This window comes from Calonectris borealis, chromosome 3 (assembly GCF_964195595.1).
Source record: "Calonectris borealis chromosome 3, bCalBor7.hap1.2, whole genome shotgun sequence".
NCBI lineage: Eukaryota > Metazoa > Chordata > Aves > Procellariiformes > Procellariidae > Calonectris > Calonectris borealis.
The window spans coordinates 50107240-50130206 of NC_134314.1; the positions used below are offsets into that span (position 1 = coordinate 50107240).

Genomic DNA, 22967 nt, shown 5'->3' on the forward strand with positions numbered 1-22967 from the left:
ACCATGTTTTCCACGCATCCGATCCTGCAAAGCTCTGGTCTCAGAGGTGAAGCTCTGCCCTCTTGATGATACTGTAACATTCAATCAAAGGCCAGATGCTGCAACTGTGAGGTGTTCCAAGTGGAGATGGCACTGCTTTACGTGCTTTGTTTCTGCCATGCAGGCAAACTGTTGAAAATTCCCAGGTGATCACAGAAAGCAGTTCACATACCTCTGGGAAAAGGGGGGTGCTGAACCTGAACCCTGTTTTCACAGTCTGGAGGGTAAAAAAAAAAACCAAAACCAACCCTCCGTCAACTTTCTATTCTGATTGTTTAATTCAATGCTGTGATCAGAATGCATCAGTCCACAAAGTATCTAGTAAAACTGTAATGCCCATGGGTCACAGATAAACCCCAGATCACATACAGGTTTTAGGTGTGGTATTTCATAGGAAAGCAGAAATCCCTTTTTCTTTTTTTTTTTTTCTTCCCCTAAAATCAACTTATGTATAATAAGGGCCTGGGAGGGATGATCCCTCCTGGATTGCAGAGGGAATCAGCAGAAGCCCCAGAGCATGAGAGAAACACAGAGTGAATCTGGTGCAAATTTATTTTTAATTTTGCTGCTGTTTACAGCAGCATTTTAAAATTACATTTAAACACAGGTTTAAATACCACTCCCTCCTCTTCCTGGGCTGAGACACTGTTTGCTTAGAGATGAAATTCCTGAGCCCAGTGTTAAAATACAGGCCTTAGGTCTAAGTATGAATATAATGACGAGCATGATTCTGGAAGAATGTATCAGTTTATCCAAAACTGAGAAGCAGCAGTGTTTTATGGCGGGGCAACAAGACTAGTAACAATTGGTAGAATGCTTTTTTGCTTTGCAAAATCAAACCCCAATTGCTGCAGTGCATCAGAGTTTAGACAGCTAGTAGGCAAATACTCGCATCTACTTTATAGCTCTACAGCCCAGATGGGAAAGATATGAAATGGCAGTTCAAATACTGTGCCGTGTCAAATCATTAGGGAGTCTGACTATGAGCTCTTGTTGTTCTGCAGCCAGAACTAGGTTATACACGTATGTTCAGATTTTGGCTTGTTAGAGAACATTCTGTCAAAAGCATCAGGAAAAACTGAACTTGAACAATCTGGACAAAGCTGTGGTTTTGGGTTGGGTTTTTTTTTTTTTTAAACCAGTGTCTGGTCTACCCTTCAGAAATAGTTAAAGAGCTAACAGCAGATGGGTTGTTGGAAAGTATCTGTATACCTGGACTGAGATTACAGTCAGAATTTAAGAATTCTTCAAGTTTTCCAAGCTCTAATTTTCTCTTCTGTGTGGAAATAAATGACAGAAGAGAAAACTGGTGACATTTTGAAGTCTCTTTGAAAAGAAAGAACAATTTAGCAACATCATTATTATAGACTGTAACACACTTACGAACAGCATGTAATATAAGCTTTTTAATAATATTTGACTTAATTACCCAGATTACTGTCTCTTCAGTATTTCATGGTTATCACTGAACACCTTCAATTTACATTCTTAAATAAATTACTGTGTAAATAAAGTATGCTCAGAGTTCTTGGATGTGGACAGTACTTACATTTAATTACAGATGATCTGGATATGTTTATAGGTGCAAAATACATTAAAATTGTTTACAGGAAATAAGCTCAACTAGCACTAACTCTGGAAACTAAATGTTCACAACAGTACTGACAGTAGCTCAGCTATTTATTTGAACATGCTTTTCAAAATGTACTTTGGATCGCAGTAGAAAAGAAATTCAAAGAAATGCCAAAAAGAGGGAAGCACAGAAGATCAAAACTCCATAGCAGGTTGGATCAATAAAATATTAAACTGCAGTCCTTAAATGTAAGTACTACACCAAGTAGTAGTCTGGTTGGTCTTAAATGGTGTTAAAGCCCTTGTTTTCTAAAGTAGACAGTAATAAGCATTTTGCCTATTCAATCCAATCAAGATTTAGGCATCGTGCTATAAAAGCAAACATATCTGACACTTCTTCTATAACTTTAGCAGTTGGCTTTCCTGCTCCGTGCCCAGCCTTGGTGTCAACATGGATAAGAAGTGGATTGGTTTGTTTACGGCTTCGGCCCACAACATATTGCAGAGTAGCGATAAACTTCAGTGAATGTAGAGGGACCACACGATCGTCGTGGTCTGCTGTGAGAAGCAGTGTAGAGGGATACTGGATGCCATCTTCTTCTGGTAGTTTGATATTGTGAAGTGGAGAGTACCTGAGAAGAGCACACAAATGTTTACATATTTTTTCTTCAAGACCCAACAAGAAAGTCCTCTCATACCGGAATTGTCAGAGTGACATTTTATAGCGCTCAGAATACTACAGTTCTCAGTTGCATAGATCAGAATTGCACTACTGGCAACTGATACGTGGTATGGGCCACAGATCTCTGTCTCTGTGAAATGTGAAGCAAGTACATGTCTTTAATTTCAGAGAGATATATGCATACATCTCACAGAAATGCCAAAAATATCAGGAACGGGCAGCAGGGAAACTGCAGCAAAAGATGTCAAGTCCATAGCAGGATCCATCCTGCTGGGAAACAGGGAAATCGAGACTTTTTCCCAGGATATGTATGTAGTCCAGGTATGCATGTGGATGGCTTCTTCCCATGCAAATTTGGAAACAGTCTCTGATGGTAAGCCACAAGTGCTGTACAGTTACTAAATTTGCTCCCTCCAATATTTAGGCCACCTTTGAACATGCATGTACTCTGAGGGAACACCATGCAGGAAACTGAAAGGAGAACTGTAAGTCTTCCTGCTTTTGATAGATACCTTGATTCCTATTTTTTGAGCAATGAATAATCTAACTTTCAAAATTTGCTTTCTTTGCAGGAGAATTTACATCTTTTAGCTACTGTAACGTAACATAACGTAAAAGGTGTATCTACATATCTCAACACAAACTACTCTTCAGTATTAGAAATTAAATGTAATAGTAAGTCACAAAGAATTCCATCTAACCATTTCATACTTCATTTAGACAAAGCTACACCTAGGAAGAATGTTACATTCCTTAAATCAAGAGTAGGATACTATTTCCCCCCCCTATTTCATGACAGGAAATACAGAAGGAAATTTTGCTTTATTTTTGAATGAATTTCCCACTTGGAGGAGTACCCATTAAGTAAGTCCAAATTATTTTTAAGAACATGTGACAATATCTGAATGTCTAACCTAACAGATTTCCTGGCTTCCTCATTTTCATCTAAGGAACAATGTAAGTGGATTTGCAGACTATGATTTGTTTTGAAAAGAAGTTAAATGATTGTCACTACATGCCACTCTAGTTGCCTTATGTATTTTTTGGGGGCAACATCTAAGCAACATTACATATGTATCTTCCTACATTTGATACGCAATTGCCAGCTGTTGAAAAGGAGGCAAAGAAATATTTCAGGTATTGCTATATAAGATGTTTCTAAACTACGCATTAAGATTTTGTGAGTAAGCATGTGTGTAAGTAGGTATGGAGTGACTCCTTCCTCCAGATGCTTTTCTCCTAATCACAAAATGAATTAAAAACTTTGCTTCTACTTTACCTCTTCAGAATATCTGAATTCAGAGATGTGCAGGCAAGTTTCAGTGTCCAAAACCATGAAGATTATTTGGATCATTTTTGTAACAGTTAATCTTTTATCTATTATCTAAGATCTAAGTTATCTATTGACAAAAGATGAATTATGAAATTTGTTAATTGTTTTGTGCACTATATTTACAAAAACGTGTTTGTCATTGAAAGCTTAAATTAGACAACTAGAGGTTTTGAAACAACCTAGTTACAATGGGCCCAAGTTATCATCTAGTATTTGGACCTGACATTGATTTTTTTTTTTTTTTTTTAATAAATGCTTTAGATCAAGTTAGATCTCAGTATACTCGTAGCACATGTACTTTTTAATATCTAAACACTCTATTAAATTTCAGACCAGCCAAATTGTTTAGTGTGTTGAAGCATTCTCCTGGAATGTCCATCTTTATTATTAAAGGAATACAATTACAATAACAGAAGACGACGTTCCAGAAAAATATTTTAAAATGATGGCACTTATTCTAACACACTCATTATTAGCCATATCCAATGTGCAGATCATTTCTGTTCTCACATAGCTATCCCTCTCGTCTCTTTTTAAATTATCTTTCCAGACCTCTCAGCAAGGAGTTAAGAAATGAATTAATATCCTGTTATGGTCTACTGCCATTCAGTTCCTACAAATAAATCCCATTCACATGTAAAATATAATTCACAATGGTGGTTGTCTCTCCCCCATTGTAAAAAATATGATTTATGTAGTGGTTCACTTGAGAATATTCTGTTGTGACAGCCTAAAGGAGTCCTTATTCAGAAAGAAAACTTTATGAGTTGTTAAAGCTGCTAGTAGAACAAGGTCTTTGAAAATATGAGCAGTTGACTCAACCGGGTTTTGAAGATAGTCTTTCATGCAAAACCGACTTGTAAGGAAATGCTGAGCTCCCCAAATCCAGCGTGGGAAAGGAAGAAATAATTCTTAGAATAGATTTTGATCATGACAACCTGAAACTGTGCAGACTATGCATTTTAACAACATAGAAGTATTTAAAGGCACTTACTTGCACAGCCATTCAAACTGCTCTTTACAGTCGGAGCAACCGTAGTCAGTGGTCCAAGCATGGCCAATGGTGTACTTGTGGAACTTGAGCATGTCCATCACTCCCACTTGGGCAATAGCACAACCAAATAGGTCGGGGCGCTGATTAGCACAGGCAGCTTCGACAGGAAAACAACTCTATTAGTATTCGTATCTTAAAGAATTAAGCTCAGCAGTGAAAGGTCCACTGCTAAGTTCATGAAAGACCAACTTCCAAAAAGCTGTCTTTTATAAACTCAAAGTTTCTTTTTAAAAAAAAAAAGTAAAACTGTTAAGTTAAAACAATGTGAGAAGAAATATAGATTACCATATAATTCCTGCAGCCAAAAAACTTCAGTACAAAATACCTGATATAAACCCAATTGCACTGGGAGAAGACTGCCAGTGAATATGAAGTCAAATAGACTTTTAAGCAAAACTGAAAGCAAATACACAAATGGATAAAAATTGTAACTCCCAAAGATGGTACGTTCAAAAGAGCTTAAGAGCCATTTCCCTGTTCTCCAGGCACCGAACATGCTGTTCTTTGAAAACTGCCTTCCAAACTAGCAAACTGGGTTTAAAGGAGAAATGTGTTTTTAAAATATGTGAGCTTTTGGACTACTGAATTGAAGTTTCCTAAACCATTCACTATCTAAACTTTTAATATTAGTATCAACAAAGAAAAGGGCATTAAGGAGCAAAAGCCCTCCATTTATTGATGAATGTTTTCTTCCATAATTACTACGTAAACCCATATGAAAAGAGTTTTGATAAAAGCAGACTACTACAAAATCAGAGGAATAACCTCATTTTAATAAAGCAAATTACAGTTGTATTTTCTTTTTTTATTATTTCCATCTTCCTACTACTGGAAGGGACAATTTCTTTAAGAATAATGCTTGCCTCATATATTTTAAAAATAACCACAGTAGGCCCACACTAGCAGAGTGTTCAATTTATAAGAGTGGCAACTGGCAGATGCTCTGGGAAAAGGCATTAAGCAAATACTGGGACATACTTCCTGTACATATCAGCTTTTGAACTACTTGTTTAAGTTTTCCCTGAGTTGGAGTTATCTCCAGCAATCCTGTCAAACAGCCATCAAAACACATATCCTCCGTAAATACATCTGTTTCCTCTCTTAATGTTTATTCATCTAGTGTTCATCATATCCTGTAGCAGTAAGCTCTTCAATTCCAATTTCTGTTGCTTGATTCACATCTGTTGCCTGGTGATTTTACAAATTCCCCCACTTTTTTTGAATTTTAAGAAATAAGAGCACTGAGATTTTCACATAAATACTACAGTGGATCCCAGAATCCCTTTCTTAATTCAGTGCTAATCACTGTGCATCCACACGTAGGTATCTTCTTTCCCAAATTCTTGTATCTCCTCATTTTTGTCCATTGTGAAAATGGATCATTTATTCCCATTCTTTGCCTCCTGCTAACCAGGATATTGCTATGACACGACCTTGCTTCCAAGCTCAGCAAGAACTTTCTTGCATAGCCTTATGCGAGGGACCTTGTCAAAAGCTTTTGAAAAATCCAAGAATAACTCCTCACCTAGATCACTGTTACAAGCACCATACGCTGCCTGACTTCTTCAAATAGCTCTATTAGATTTGCAAGATGTAACTTCAGCCTGCAAAATTCTTCCTTATATGTCAACTATTATTTATTGGTTTCAGTTGGTTTGCCCATTAGAGAAGTCAGATTTACTCATCTGCAGCTTGTAGATCACCATGAACCACTTAAAAATTGGCATTACACTTGTCCCCTTCTGTTCCTCAGATATTCAGGCTCAGTAGCCTGCAATTTCATATTGGAGTTCACTTAGGATCTTGCGTGTGCACCATCTGGTCCTGGCAACGCACTACTTTTCATTTGATTGATTTATTCCAAAACCTCCTCTGCTGATGCTTCAGCTTGAGTCAGCTCCTCAGAGTATTCCCCATGAAGAGAGACTCTGGTGCAGGGAACTCCCCATGCTCCTCAGGAGGGAACATCAATACAAATAGACATTTAGTTGTTCTGCTCTGCAATTATCTTTCTTTAGTGCTCCTTTTACACCTCACTAACCTGCAAGTCCCACAGATGCTCTGGCCGGCTTCCTGCTTCTGATGTGCATAGGAAGCTTTCATTGCTAATCTTTATATTGGAAGCAATTTGCTCATCAGTCTCCTGTGGTCTGTCAGTCCCTGTCAGAGTTTATGCTCTACCCTATTTTCTTCATTTGAAGGTGATTTCTATTTTCTGAAGGATGCGCTTTTACTTCTGGTCATCTCTGATACGTAACTATGCTAACTCTTCCTGGGTCTCTTCTGAGCCATTTTCATAAGGTATATATAGTGCCTTAAATAGCTGCCATGTAAAAGCTCTTTATCCTGTTAGCTGAAGCTTTTGATCAGATCCCTCCCCTGCATGTTATTTCCTTTTATGAACATAAATTATATTCTGGTAGGAAAAAAAGCGAAAACAACTATCATAACATTTAATTTTAGTACTCTTTATTGCAGAGTGTCTCTTGAAGCACTGGGTGTTGCTCAGGATTTTATAAAAAATTGCTGCTCCTAGTTCCCTAAATAGTTACTTCAGTAAGAAATCACTTACGGAGACACTCATCCACTCCCACTGCACCCCTTTAATTAGCTATAATACTTAATTATATGCATTAATAAACTGTAATCTGGAACAACAATTTATTCATGACTTTTACTTGGAGCTTTAAAATTCAATACAAAAGTAAGATTTCAAAACCTCAGAACTGTTTGTCTAAGCAAACATGAGAGGTCAAACACTGCGTTTCCATGAAGGAGGTTTTCAGCTGACAGCTGTGCTGCTCTACTCGGCTTCGGGATCACACTGCAGGACAAGGAAGTCTTGTTTTGCAGTTGAATGAGGCAAGAGCTCAGGGCTCTGCACTCCTCAGAGACACCTCCTGTTAGTCAGACTAAAAGGAAACAGGATTTTGGAAGAGTGACAATACTCTTCCTTGTCAGTTTTTTCTTCAATAAATTAGAACTGAGAAAATCTGGCAGTGGGTTTTGCACCTAAAATATGAGTTATGCTCTCTAGTGTTGCATGAACAACTATTGCAAAATTTAGTTCTGCTTTGATGAAAAAGCACTTACAAGAATTTCCTAAGTTCACCTAATTTTACCCAGTCAAGGAAAATCCCTATCTGCCTCATCAAGAGCGTGGAAATCAAACTGGATTGTAATCCATCTGCGAGTGCAAGGGAAGGTTTCTAAAAACAGGTTTTTCAGAGCAGGGAGGTCTAGATTCCTCACACCTGTCTCCTACTGGAATAACGTACGCTCTCCAGATGTCAGTCACTTCCCCTTACCTAAACAAGGAGCTCAGCTGACTTGTTCAGCCAGAAACACAGTTTTTTTGATGACTAAAGCTGGGTAGGATGAATCTCATCTTGACTGAAACTGAAGTCCATGTAACCATAAAATAGTATTTTCAGAAGCTATGTAACATGTTGAAAGTTTAACTGCATTTCCAAACATATATATACACACACATAAAATTGACTTATGCAATGCTTGCACTCCCAATGGTGTGCAAACCCTTTAATCCTTTACCATATTCATCCATTTCTATTGGTGCTCTTATTTACAATGCACAAATACCTCCTGCCACCTGTAACCGAGAAGCATATAAGCAGAAAGCAAAAATACAACTTTACATGTACTTGTTATTTATCTTTAAAACAATTGCTTTTTAAAAATAAGAATGCAGGAATAGCCAAGATGGCTTAGACCAAAGATCTGTATAACTCCAAATCCTGTTTCTTATGCTGGATGCTAGTTCACTGAAAAATAAAATAAAATCAATAGAGCCAGTATTCAGCAGCAGATAAATAGGGAGGAGTATAAAAAGAAGAGCAAGCAAAAAGTGGGCCTAGTAAATCTGCTCATTTTCTATAAACCAGTGGTTTATGAACCTGAAATGCCTTTTTTTTTTTCTTCTCACGAGTGGCTCAGCTCTGTCATACTGTCACATGGCTTTCATGCTGTTCAAAAAAAATACAAGCAAACCCCAATTTATTCATTTGTTTCCTTCTCCTTTCAAAATTGAACAAAATCACCTCCCTTTTTCTTCTACTACTTTCAGATACAGGAATTTAATCAGAAATAAATTTTGTAGCTCTTTAAATACTGCTTAGACTATGAGACATTTTTGTGACAAGCTTTTCTGTTTAAGAGGCGGCTATTAATTTCCTTGAATTTAAGAACACAGCAATGAATTATATGTGAGCAAGATGCATTTGTAACAAAGTGCTACATTTATATAGTCCCTCAAAAGCTCATGACTTTTTCAAGTAGCTGTACTTCTATTTTTTCGTTTCTCACCAGAGACATTCATGATTTTATTTGTGGTCATGTTTTAACTACACAATGAAAGTAGAGTTAAATTGTTACGTGTCCCTGTACAAAGGCTTTAAACGCAGAACTGTCATGTTTTCATTTGCCCTCTAAGAACAAGAATGCATGACTACAAAACAGTGAATGAGAAACTGATGAAGGATTGCAGGACATGGGATTCTGGCTTACGCTACAGACCACACAAAGTTTACTGATGCTACATAACAGATTTCTGGTTATTCAGTAATTATTTTGTAATGGTTAGCCTTAAGAAAGAAAAATCAAAAACCAAATGTTTTTTAAAGCATTCTTACTTACTGTGTGATTCTACCACAGGGTTAGCTTTACCACACAAGACAGTAATTTTAAGTACGGCTTTTAACAGTCAGCCTTTGCTAGAGACTGCAGAATCCCAATGTCCTATGCAAACAGCAAATGAAATACAATTGTATATATTTAACACCTGGTATATATTAATGTATTGACATTCTGGCAACTTTTGAAAAGAGGACCTCATAAATTTTTGTCTGGTTACTTTGATAAACCCAGCACCAAACCCAGGAAATATATGAGCAGTTCTTACCGACTAAGAGACCCCCATTTGAGCCTCCATTAATAGTCAGCTTCTTTGGGGATGTGTAGCCTTCCTTGATGAGGTATTTGGCAGCACACTGAAAGTCATCAAAGCAATTTTGTTTGTTGGCCAAGATACCACCTAGCACACAAATAAAAAAAAAAATCAGTTGATGCCATAAAATCCATTTGATACCATCTCGTCAGAAAAACATGTGTGCAAAAATACCTGGGAACAATTCCAGTTTCATGAACATTTTAATAATTGATGCAGCTCAGAAAAACAGCGAAAATGAAAGATTCTGTCAACACAGAGAGGCTATAAGATGGTTCTGTCGATAACTCTAATGCTTTCAGAAACTCTGAATAATATATACCTATACTGTGGAGTGAGTGCCAGGTAATGTTCCTAACCAGTAAAATTAAAGCTAAAAGCTTTGCATTGCAAAATACATACAAAATGACCACATACAATCCACTTGAGGTTTGATCTAATGGGACTTTAATAGCATTAAACTCAGTGACAGTTTCTTAAGGCAATAAAGTTTCAACTTATAAAATAAGCTATATAAAACAAGCACTTCTAATTTCCTGGACATAGAATATGTGGCTGGTAATTTACTTTTTTTCCTATTAGTTGTTTTCAAATCAGGTGATATATAGCTATGGTCAAAAAGGGACTTCAGACTTGCATCTAGGTTTGAAATTTTATTAACTATCAATATGGAAATCCTTAAGATGCTGCCATCCTGTTGAACAGAATTCCAAACATGATCAGATGTATGAGGAATAAATCATGACTGAAAATGTAGGTCCAGATGACCTAATTGGTAAGACTTCCAGTTCTCAAAACAAAAAGTTTTGCAGGGTGGGATAGGAAAGGAAACGGATGGTTTTGCCCTACAATCTTTCAGCTATTTGAGCAGAAGAATATCAACCTAGAGAACTCTCAGCTGACCAAATCTCATAATCTTCCCGCTTTGGATGCTTGTTTGGGAAGAGACTAAAACTGGCTTCTCCTCGAAGGTTATCCTACCTTCAGACCTGGTATGTTCTTTCTCAGGCATTAACTGTGAGTAAGAAATGGGAACTAGGAAGAAAATCCTCATACTCCTGTAGCAAAGGCTGTGGTCCAGCCAGGTAAGAGGGACTCAGTGGATGCAGAAGTGGAACTCCAGTTCCTTCTACTTTGTTTAAAAGCTTAGTTTATTCTAAGCTAATTGCGTAAGGTTCCCACTATGGTCCAGGACAATTAATTCTACCCTAAAATAAGTGAGATGAGCTACAATCTGGAGGTGTCTTTTTATCTCCATTGTCCACCCAGTAATCCTAGACACCCAGCTTACACTGGATGCTTCGTTTCTATGTTGCAAAAGTTTGGTAAGACAACTCTGACATTTAGTCATACAGATCTTGTAGAAGTGGGACCAGTAAATTTTTAATTTTTAAATTTTTTTAACAAATACACATCATTCTCACATTAACAAGACCATTGGAGAGAGATATACTGGGACAATGAAAAAGTCTTCAAACGTGTGGCAATAAAGGAGAAATAAATCTTACTCTTTGCTCAAAGTTCTGGTCTGGTGTAAGGTCAGAATCCTATCTATACAATTAAACCTACGTAAACAGACTTCTGTAATTGCTTCTGGAATTAACAAAGAACAGATACATATCTTATTATGCAACAGCAATGAAAGACTTGGATCAAAATTAAGCAGGAAATAGGTGGACCAAAGCAGCATTATCATATTAAGATAAATTTTATTAAAAACTATTACAAAGCAATTGGCAAATTAAAATTAATGAAGGATACTTCATCTTTAGCAATAATATCCTGTATCTGCAAGCATATATAGCTTCTATTTATGAAACTATTACATATTTAACTCAATTGTGAGGAAATGACCCAGACAAAAAGTTACCGCAGATGAAATAGTAAAACCAAGATGTAATGATCTGGGAATACTGTTTCGTTTGATAAAAAGTTATAATTAACTACTCCCATAGCAAATTGCTGCATCATAAACACCATGGTTTTGGTGCATTTGCCTTGCTGACAACATCCCCAGCAACTTATCCACCAGATTCTTGGGATATGAATAACACGTCACCATTAAATAATGATGGGTATGTTACAGAGATGAGTAGGACTTTTTCCAGCTTTTTCCTCTAGTGAAGGGATGCAGAAAATTGTCAACAATAAGGCAAGTGGACAAAGACAATCAACGGATTAAGACAAGGATTGGATGGGAAAAACATGGAGAGAAATATATCAAAGGTATTAAGAAAAGGGGAAAAGAGATTGACAGGGTTTTGTAGTGAGTGACTTGGTTTCCCTGCAGTATTAAAGTCAGCCTAAAAAAACCAAAAAGGTCAAATGCCTGCCTACAAGAAGTTGGACCCTCTAAGAGAGTGTGGAGGGGATGACATGTCACTGCACTTATGGAGCTGATTGTTTTCATACCAACTTCAATCACATTCACTAAATATAAAAAAAGGGTCTATTCATAACTTGTGCAAAAACGATCCGGAAGAATTACATTCTGAACTCAAAAGTTCACACCATCTATAAGGTTCTGCAAATGGTTTATTTTTTTTGTGTGATACCAAGAAAGTCTAAATAGCCAATGCTGTTGTCTTGGGGATCTAGAATTGTGGGGCCATGTGCACCTGCAAATAATGAAGGAGGTATGTGAAAGCAAGACAGGTCTCCTGCAATATAGACAGACATTTTTTTGAAAATCAGTTCAAGATAAATAGCTGCATTTTCAGATCCTTAAGTCTAGGGAACTTGATCTTGCTTAAAAAAAATGCAATAATTTTCTTGGAAAATACTGTGTTTGTGCAAAACCATTTTTAAGTAGGTTGGACAAATTAAAACAATCTAATGAAAACCATCCGATAACACTGGACAACTTACAGATCTAACATACAAGTAAGGAAAAAATTTACTTTTCTACAGAATAAGTAAAAGGCAAAAGGAGATGTAAGTATGGAAGAGGGAGTGAAGAGAAAAAGTTGTCATTTTCATTGCTAAGCCTGCAGTTTTGTTCCTCTACTTTGACTGATTTACCTTTGTGCCAGGTCTCTCCATATTCACCACCACCCCTGATGTTCGCCACCGCTAGAACACCCCCTAGATGTCGCACAAAAATAAGTCTTGACACACTGAAAAAGCAAACAGATAGAGGATTATTTTTAATTTCCAGTTTTTATATCCCTACCACTTTTACAAAAATACTTTGAGGGAAAGATCTCTCCCAAAATCAATGATGAAATCGTGAATGAAGTCCCCCCTTGATGGCAAACATGAGTAGCCAGGCTTTTTTCAATGGTTATCCATGGAAATAAAACCCTCTGCAGCCTCGGGATAGGGAGGAACCAGTGCTGGTCCATTCTTCCTCCTTCAGTTCTGCACTTCGGAGGAGAGTGGCCAGTGGTTCTGCCTAACAGAAGACCTCCCAGGACATGCCACCATTTTTTTTTTATCATCTTCAAAGCCTTCAGTGTGGGGACTAGAGCTATGCAGCACTACTGGATTCTCTGCTTTTTCAGAGAGGAAAGGAAGGCTTAGCTCAAATGAAAAAACCAAAGAATTAAGACTTAAGATCAGCACTTCATCTTTGTTTATGAGCAGGTATTTTCAACTTCCGCTTAATGTAGGTTTTTTTGGACCTTTATAAAACTGTGTTTGCAAGGAAAAACTCTGCTTCTACCATTGTTTTGTGTCAGGGTCTGCAATCAAATTCTGGCCAATCCCCTTCTTATTTATTTTCCACTTGCATTGCTAAATACAAAACAAATAGTAAAAAATAAAATTACAAGTTCTGCCTTCCCTAGCATCTCTAGAAACTGGCTGAAAGCTAAAGTAGCATAAATTTTTTTTAAATGTCGAACTGCAAAAGTATCAAAGCTACTGCTATCTTTTTAAAGGGGACTGAAGTAATTTAAATCATATTTGACAATTAAGAAGAGAGATAGATCTCTGATCTGTTGAGGCAGTAGCTTAACATTAGCAGAAGCTCCAGATGGCAAACCACACATATGCCAAGGAGACCAGTAAAATATTAAAATTTCATCCCAACAAGTCTTCTTTTTTCCTCTAGTAGGTTTAAATTTCTTATTTACTTGAAATCTTTGCTCATGCAAGAAACCACTGCCTGCAGAAATTAATCCTATTCAAACACAAGAGCAAGAATTGGGCCTTTTTACCTTTAAGTCCCCCTACTTCTTATCAGAAATGTCCTGAAAGGCAGTAGTCCTACAGTGTGTCTCATGTGGATGTAGTATCAAAACCGGTAAATTTTTTGTACCTCCCAAAGCAATTATCTATGTACTGGCATTTGTTCTTGAGAGTATATACCAAGGATTAAGGAAACAAAAAGAAAAGCAGGAGGATGACTGGTAAGACATTTCTGTATTTTCATAACCCATCAAAGGAAAAACTTTCCACCTAGGCTGGTTATCTGTGGCCATCAGATGGCTCAGGAAGCATGAATTACCTCTGCTTCCGTAAAATCAATTCTGAAGTCCATCACTGTGAATTGTATTTTCCTTAGATTGCTGTGACATGCTGATCAGATGCAAGATTGATATTCTATAAGCACACTGTGCAAAGCCCAAAGAGCATTATTCTGCTAAACTCCAGGATGCCTAATTTTGACAGGTTGCTACACAGCTACTGTGGAGTAGCCTGACAGTAGGCTGCCTCATGAGATTGTGGCTTCTTAATTTTTGGTATGTTAGAGCCACAAAATCTCCCAGAATATTCTGCACTTCTTTTCCCTGTCTCTGTCCCAAACAAAATCAATAGAAACTTTTTGGTCCAAACTTACTTGATCTCCTAGTAATCAAAGGTAGCAAGTATAGGAATTGCAGGTAAGGTAGGAGCTTGCTACCCAAATATATTACCTGAGAATATTTAAAAAAAAATTCCAAAATAGAGTCCATCCTCTTCCATCTGCTGAAAAAAACTGTGCCCGTCTGAGGGATCAGCATATTTAACTAGCAAAGAATATGTGAGCAACACAAAACCAAAGTATTGAATGTATCCTATCCTGCCCACGGACTCCTTTAACAGAGACGGTACCTTGATGATAATTTTTGGAGGGGTCTAAGTGACTTAGGAACTCATAGGATATGCAGTACTCTTCTTATAGGAAGCTAATCCCCATTTCCACAAGCAAACAATTTTTCTGTCACACAGACCCTCAATGGGATAAAGTCCAGAGTCTGGTAACAATCATTATATTGCTCAACTTATAAGTAAGGTTTAGTGTATCTGTGCTCACTCTCAGCAATACCATTGGGATTTCAGATAACATTACCCCATATACCCCAACATATACATCTAGTAATGTCACTGCCAATGACTATTAATTAATACCCACTCCGGTATGGTCAGTAGTAAAGTGAGTCCGGACCCTAACTTGACCAATACTTTGAGGTAGATGGGCCTAAAGCTTATAATAAGCTTTCTCAAAGTGACTTTTAAGGTCAAGGAACCAGGTTTTATAAATATATAATCACGACTCATTAACTTTTAAAAAAAGTGAAAATTCCAAGTGATCAGACAGCACAAAATTTGAGTTTCATACACAACCCTGCTACTGCCTCCTGTGTTCTTCCAGGTGGGTTCTTGCTTTCAGATTTGATTTCAAGTCAACTTCGTGTCTGAGTCACAGCAAACTGCCCAGTTGCCCTGGATGCCTACAAAACGGCTCGTTCTGCAGAGGAAAGTCTGTCTCCCTGCTCTTCCCAACAGCCTCTACAGCCTTTTGCTCATTATCCCTGTTTTCGCTTCTCTCCTGGGAGCAGCATAAAGAAAGAGAGTAAAGGAAAAGGCAATAGGGTCAGGAAGGAGCCAGCGGAGGGAGCAGAAGATAGTCCCTTCCCTGGAGAGCTAATTCCAGACCCTATCACTCTTAAGGAGCATAACACAAAAAATAAGGAAACAGGTATTGTTTTTTACAGTATAGAATAACGTGAGGAGCTGTGCTTCAAGGAGCAAGAATGCTTTCCCAGAATTACTGATCTGCTGTCAGGTATTACAGCTGACAGAGAAATGCAGGCTAGTGCACTGGTGATGGGGAAAAAACCCTGAGTCACTGGACTTGGTTGCTTGCTTGGCTTTTGTGGAGCAGGAGGGCGTGCTACCAAAGTAACCGAAAAGGGTAATCTTGCAGGCTGCACCCGAGGCTGCTGTGTTGCCTGACCTTTCTGTGGGCTTACAGTCTCTCCCTGCACCACCTCTTTGCTTAAAGGCTTGGCACAACCTGGCACAATCAGCTGTATTCCAGGATGCTGTAGAAATTGCTTCTCCTGTACCCACACGGGCACATACAGAACAGTGAAGGGAAACACGCTGGTTCCTGCAGGGTAATTAGCTGAACCTGAGGCATTAGTGGTGGGTTTGTGATGGCGCTTCCCCAGCAGCTCTGCCAAGCCACTGGTGTCCGTTCCATCAGCCTTAACTTGCACTCGCTATGCAGGCTGTATAATTAATGACAGTGTTCTAGTGAGCACCGTACTCAAAATGCTACCAAATGCAGCTCTTCAGTCCAGAGGAGCGTATAAAAGATGCATGCTTGCATTCAAAAATAAACCACTACTGTAACCGACTTAATGACTTTGTCCTATGATTCGCATAGTTATTTCTGGATCCTCTAACCTGTTGGTTTGTTTCTATTGCTTTTGGTGAAAAAGATTTTATTTTCATTTTTTGCGTTAGAGAATATATGAAAAGCAACATCAGTTTTTGAATTAAGCAGAAATAAGGTCCCCAAGCCAGAGCGTTGTCTCATGTTAACAGGTGCGAAATACCAGTGAGAAAACATTGTATTGGCTTGAAGAAATACAGGACAGAAACAAACCACTGGAAAGGAGAAGGTGGAATGCTTTGTGAAAAGTTGTAAGAGCCTTAAGTTCAAATAAAAAAAATCAGGAATATTTATCCAGGAACTTGTTTGTTTGTTTGTTTGAAAGGTAAGTAGGCTACTACTTGGTTGCATTTCCATAGCCATGTCTCGCCTCAGGATCAGGTGAACTATGTGGCAAGCCTCAGCCTTGACCATCCTGTGGCTGCTTTCTAGCACTTGCGCCTGTGGTCTTCCACAAAAAATGGCTGAGTCGTGGTGTTGGGCTGTGGCTGGAGCAGCACTTGGACCTGGGAACTACTTGTGGAATATTGCAGTACATAGTAACAGGGATGCAGTCAAACTTTACTTGAATCTGCCAGATAAAGGGGGAACTAGATGTCCTGTCTTTCTGGCATAAATTCTCTATTACAATTTCCTTTCCCTGATGTTACCTGCCTACTTTTGGAACACACTTCCCCACCGAGTACTCAATTCTCAGGTTATTAACCATAAAGACAAATTTGAAGGCTTTGGCTTTTCTTATTTTTCTTTTAGAAAGGCTGAGAAGGGATATGTTGATATTACAGGGAGAGAAGGAGGAGGGAGGTGTGGCCAATCATGTTTTATTTACATTGTCAGTGAGATAATGTGTTTTGATCTGGAGGTGACTGATAGTTCTCTGTGCATTTACTTTTAAGGGACTGTTACAGATTCATATTCTTATTTTATGAACTATATAATAAAGGTTTCACAGGGTTCAGGAAGACATAGGTCACTGCTCCGACCTCCCATCTTCCTCTCTTCTGACTGTCAGCTGCACCCTTCTGCTGCTGTTTGCTGGACTCCTACGAGAGTCGATTTTTAACTTGCCAAAAGGCAGAAAATCACCTACCCCTTTTTGTTGGGATAGTTTTCTGCCATTCTTGTGAGGTAAATCAGCTTAGCAAAGGTTCCAGCAAGGACCAGGGCCAATGAACAGGAGGTGGAAGGAAGCACCATGAGATACCTTCTCCTTTTGCCAGCAGCCAGCTTGTGTCAGCTCTGCAGTATGTGAAATTTTATCTTAAATCAATCGATACATAATATTTACTTTAAAAAAGAAAACATGATAAGTTTTATCACAGTTTTCAGCATCTACAATAAACTGTAATAAATCAGTGCTTGAGCCTAATCTAAAAAGGAATTTAAAAACTATTCTGGTTATATAATTGTGTCTCTCAAAACCACAGGAAATTAAAAATGTAGCTTTACAAGGCAGATAAAAACCACTCAAATAATCATGGAACACAAGATGGGAGGTCCATTGTCAGACAAGGTATTTGCTAGAAAGGACGAGAAACTGTAAATGCTAATTAGAAATACAATCACAGTGACCTGGAAGAGCGAGAATTACGAAGGATTCTCGAAGTGTGCTGACTCTAAAGCAAACCTGATAGCACCTAAACTTAATAGGATGGTTTCATAATAAATTATTTTTGTGTTGGTGAGCTGCTCTTCTACTATCTGAAAAACTGCTCTCCATTCAGTCCTTTGCATTTCTATTTTCCCCTGCCTCACCCAGGAGCATTTCTTACGTATTACAGACAATCACTGCCTCTTGGTAAGTCTATTCAAATACCCTTGCTGAGGAAATTAGCCTTTTCTTTAAAGAGATCATCTATTCAATAAAGCTTATGGCTTTTGAGGGCTACAAATCCTGTTTTGCACACAGCATTTTTGGTTTACAATCCATTGCTTTGCTTATGCAGAGCCCATATCACGTGCATCTCAAGACAATCATCTTTCCTCTTTCCTGATTATATGGGAACACAGTAGGATTTTGCTTCTGACGTAATCTCCTCAAAAGTATAATATGAAAATACAGCTAAATTTCAATTATTTACATTAAACAAATACTCGATTTTCTATAATATTTAGACATAAGTAATTGTATAACTTAGAAAAAAGAAAACTTCCTATGTTACTAGTTCAGCAGAGGGCTCAAATACTTGCTTAATGTAAATACGTCCATATGCTTTTCTGTTGAGCTCAGTGACAAAGCAGGAAGAGGTGAAGGTGTAATCCAAAGGGCAGGGTGCCTGCTGTAAACCTCAGAAGAGCACAGCGCTTCTCTGCTCCGACAGAGATTTCTTCTGTGACCCTGGGCAAAACCCTTGAATTCAGAACTAACAAAGACAAATGATGCCTGGTCACTGATGTGCAGTCCTTATGGCCCCCATCTTGCGTCTCAGGGACCCTAAATGCATTACTCTGTCAGATCCATAGTCCACCCTGCCCTCAATCTGTGACAGTTGTTAATACCAGATACTTCAGAAGAAGGTATAAATTACCCTGCTTACCTGTAGCTTGGTGTAATTGATATGTTGAAACCTCCATATCCATACAAGAAGGCAGGATGAGAACCATCCAATTTAACTCCTTTCTTGTGAATAATAAACATTGGGATCTTAGTACCATCTTTGCTAGGGTAGAAAACCTAAGACGAGAGAAAAAGAAATCTGAAATGCTGTTAGTGTTGTAACTCTCCACAACTACTGTTAACAAGAATCAGAGGCGATCACCTCCATGGTGCCCAGTGGGTAAAACTTTACGAGCAATCTGCACCAATTGCCCAGGTCAGGCTCAGTAATGGCCATCACCCGCTTGGTTGCTTAATAGCTCTAGAAAACCTATCAATACAAAAGGTATGACAGTATCATTTTTACGTATCTTATCCACCAATTCTACATACAAGGGGGTTTAAGAAAATGCTACAAAACCAATACCATTCTCTGCAAGGGAAGACTGGCATTGTGAAAACACAAGAACTGCATGGTCCATCACATATGAAAGCAGCGAAGACTGAGCTGGCAAGGAGAATGAACCGAACTAAAATCAGACTTCCAATCTAAAATTATAATTTCTAAAAATTTCTCCTTTTTAAAAATTCAAAATTTCAGACACTAGAGAACAGTGGACAGAGAAGAAAGAAACTCATGGTAGGGTGGTGACTTAGTGAGACCCCCCATTAAACATTACATTGTTTTGGATAACAGAGAGCTGTGTTACTACCAAATAAATATGTAAAACTCTCTGAAGATGTGGTCTTGTACCGCTGAAATCACAGAGAATTCCTTTATATCAGTTGATGCAGCAGTCTTTGCTTGTGAAAACATAAATTTAATCACAAGCAGAAGGCCAAAGATATTTAAAAAGTCACAGTATTTTGGTTTTAGTATTAATACATCGGCATTAACAACATTTCTCAACGGAGTCACTCCACACACCAGATTCAAGTCAAAAGAGTAAACTTTGAATAGCTGAAGACACTGTTTCTTACTAAGCCGTGTGAAAACAGCAAAAAGCTGACTACTCAACACTTGCACACGCAGCACGAATTCACCAGAGCAACTCAGTATCCAGCAAAAGTGGACTAAGCATTGGCCAGTCTTTCCAGGTTATGTCAATGACCACTGCACCCCATCAGGGTAGTAACATAAGCCACGACAGAAACTTTCACAGCACTCAGTGCATTTTCAGGCACTACCTAGTAGCTAGAACCAGGAGCCCTAATGCTGCAGAACCCCCAAACCCATTCAGCAAGACAACGGAACTACCCGCTGGCTTTCAGGAAATCAGCTCCCAAAACACCAAGTATCCACATAGTACATGCTTTCATATGTCTTTCTGTTACTGCCACGGCACTGGGTGAACTTAAAAGCTAAATTCCATGTACACAAACATAGACTGCACTTGCTTAACACAGTTCCCATATCTTGTTGTTTTGATGCATGTACCTGCCTGCACGCTCTAATTTAGGATCCAGTGTGTCTTATTTTGCCAGTCAAGCAAAACACGTGGATGTGAATGCAGTTTACTGCTTGTTGTAAAGTGCTGGTTAGCTGCTTTTCGTTGCTTTGGTTTCAGCATCATTATTTGCAGCTTCTAGTCTAATTAGAACAAAGAAGTAGTAAATGAAGAATGAAATTCTTATCATTTTGTTGTATGTTTACAACCTCTGTGCTTTTAAAGGAAATAGACCTACCATACTTTATAAAGCACACGATCAACAGGATCTATTTTTATAACACATGAACACCAACAGTAATATGAACCTGCGCAACACATTTATTCTGAGCATTGCCTGTAATGTGAAACGTATATCCACATGGCATGTTGAAAACAAAATAATCACATTTAATTTTAGTTTAATCATTGCTAAGGAAATGTGAGAAATTTCAAATGAAACCACGTGTACCTCTGAAGGCTTCACCAAAACCTGTACACATATTCCAGATGAAATTCAGTATATCACAGTTCCCAGCAGATAGGAAAATTCAGAACAAAAGCCTGAAGGCATTTTTACACAGATGAAATCACTGTTTCCAACTACTTCCACAACTGTATCTTTACTGACAAAGCGCTCATCAGAACTCACTGCAGTAGAATACAAAGGATTTTCATTATAAATATTTAGCTGAACACTATGAACAAATAAAATATCTGATGGACAGGAGAACTGCTGAGGCTGGTGAGGAGGAGTTCCAGAGAGACTCCTCTCTAAAATGCCATCCATCATCTTCAGTTGTTGCTGGCAATTCACACAAAGTGAGCACCTGGCTCTCCTATGTTGGCCAGTCCTTTCCTGATGATCAAAGGATGCCACTAATTTTCCTGCTTCTTTCTGAACAAGCTTTTTTTTTTTAGACAACTCTCTGAAACTGACTTCAGTAGGGCTTTTATCATCATCAGTTGAGATTAAATAACATGCTATTAAATGAAAACTCAACAAAAAAAGATGCATGTCAAGGTGACATTTGCAATTTAAGAGTTTTCACTCCTATCTTTGCTAAAATAATGATTACCTCTCCCTCCAAGATGAACAAACGGGAGGGGGGTAGAAATCAATTCAGTGAGACACCAAGATATGTGAAGCTATTTGAGCTTCTCCAAATAGACTATTTTTCAACAACTGATTCAATCTCACCTTTAAATTAGGTGTTATCTCTGAAGCAAGTCCAATGGTTTATTCATGTAACCAATAAAGGGACGTGCTTCTAATCTCAAAGATTAAGGTAAACTGGAAAGGGCAAGCCCTAAAAAGAAGAATTTCCCAAGATGGTATTTCATGCCTAATTTTAGAAGCTGTCAGCTTTTACAGGAGTAAATGCTCATAAAAGGGTACTATCATTTTCTGCTTTATCACAGATAGGAGTGATCCACTTGTACCGGTCACATTATATTACTCACTGCTCATGTATTTTCAAATAAAGACTCGTGTCACTACAGCCATTAGCACATATAAGAAGAGGACAAATTAGCAAAGTGATTTGGGAGAGAAAAGGATGGAGAACAATGCTTCAGACATATTATTATGAATGCTGAAACTCACCATTCAAGGAGGGACATGCTAAAAATAAATATTTTCAGCCTCTAGGAATGCACCAGCAATGCTGTGTGGCTGACAGGGCACTCCTGCTGCATGCAACCCTTCGTGCTATTCTAGGAGCATACCGCTGGAGCAGTACAGCAGCCCTGAAATAGTTGTAGCTAACTTCGGCTCACACTGAAGTCCCTACCTGTCACACAGCAGAGGGGTCTCAGTGCCAGAAAGAATCACTTTCAATTCAGATGCCTGAGGCATGAATTTATAGTCCCTATTCTTCTTATGACCCAGGGAGAAAGCAACACTGTTCGCACAATTACGCATTATTATAAACTATGTGAAGATTAAGCTATATAAGCTACACATACAACAATCTTAGTCATCTTTCTTTAGTGCATACACAAATATTTATAGGGTGGTGGGGTTTTTTTTTTGTGGTTGGTTTGTTTTTTTTTTTTTTAATGTACCATTTGAAAGCAATTTACACTCCATTTTCACCTAAAAAAGACAATGGAAGTTTACTTCCAAGACAGTTTACAGAATAAGTTTTACAAGTAAATATAGTTAATGTCTGTGTATAGGATTTGTAAATTTACTTAGGAGTTTAGGATAAAAAAGTTCTGTACATTCACTACTGTGGAGGTCTTTGTCCTCCTAATTACTATTTGCTTTAAACGTGCAGTATTTATATTAGGTGAATCTTCACTCAGGGAAGAGGGGAACAATCAGCCAGCATTGTAGACACAGACCTAAATTCAGAAAGACTCTAAGTTTATCCACTTCTGCCTCCCCATCTCAAGTCACCAAGAGGCAAAACTAAGTATTTTAGCTTTTGAAAACTTAAGAGGATTTGAAAGAGAGAGGTTGAAGACAAAGTTTTTCTTTCATTTGTCTATAGAGATAATATAGCCAGACATTGAGACTTACACACAGAACTAAAAATAAATTTGGCAATCATCCACTATGCACTTCTTTTGTGAGTAAACATGAAATCAGCATCTTTGAATATTCAAAGGAAGTGATACAATCATCACAACAAATAAATAAATAAAACTAATCTGCCTGAATACTCACATTGTGCCACATAATTAAAAATACCTAAAACTACTGAAATTGAATAGAAACTTAAATTTTTAAAAATTGAAAAACTCAGC

The 22967-nt window shown here is 38.0% G+C and overlaps 1 protein-coding gene across 2 annotated transcripts in view; it reads right to left on the bottom strand.

The window, feature by feature from the left end:
* Positions 1 to 577: 577 nt before the first annotated feature.
* Positions 578 to 22967, bottom strand: part of PREP (prolyl endopeptidase) — a 117521-nt gene continuing 95131 nt past the window's right edge. For both annotated transcript variants that reach the window (XM_075145580.1, XM_075145581.1), the window contains exons 11-15: positions 18788 to 18924; positions 12665 to 12759; positions 9599 to 9730; positions 4621 to 4777; positions 578 to 2243 (exon numbers count right to left, since the gene is read on the bottom strand). In XM_075145580.1, coding sequence (XP_075001681.1) covers positions 1949 to 2243; positions 4621 to 4777; positions 9599 to 9730; positions 12665 to 12759; positions 18788 to 18924 — 816 coding nt within the window. In that variant the 3' untranslated portion in view covers positions 578 to 1948. The remainder of the gene's footprint in view (positions 2244 to 4620; positions 4778 to 9598; positions 9731 to 12664; positions 12760 to 18787; positions 18925 to 22967) is intronic.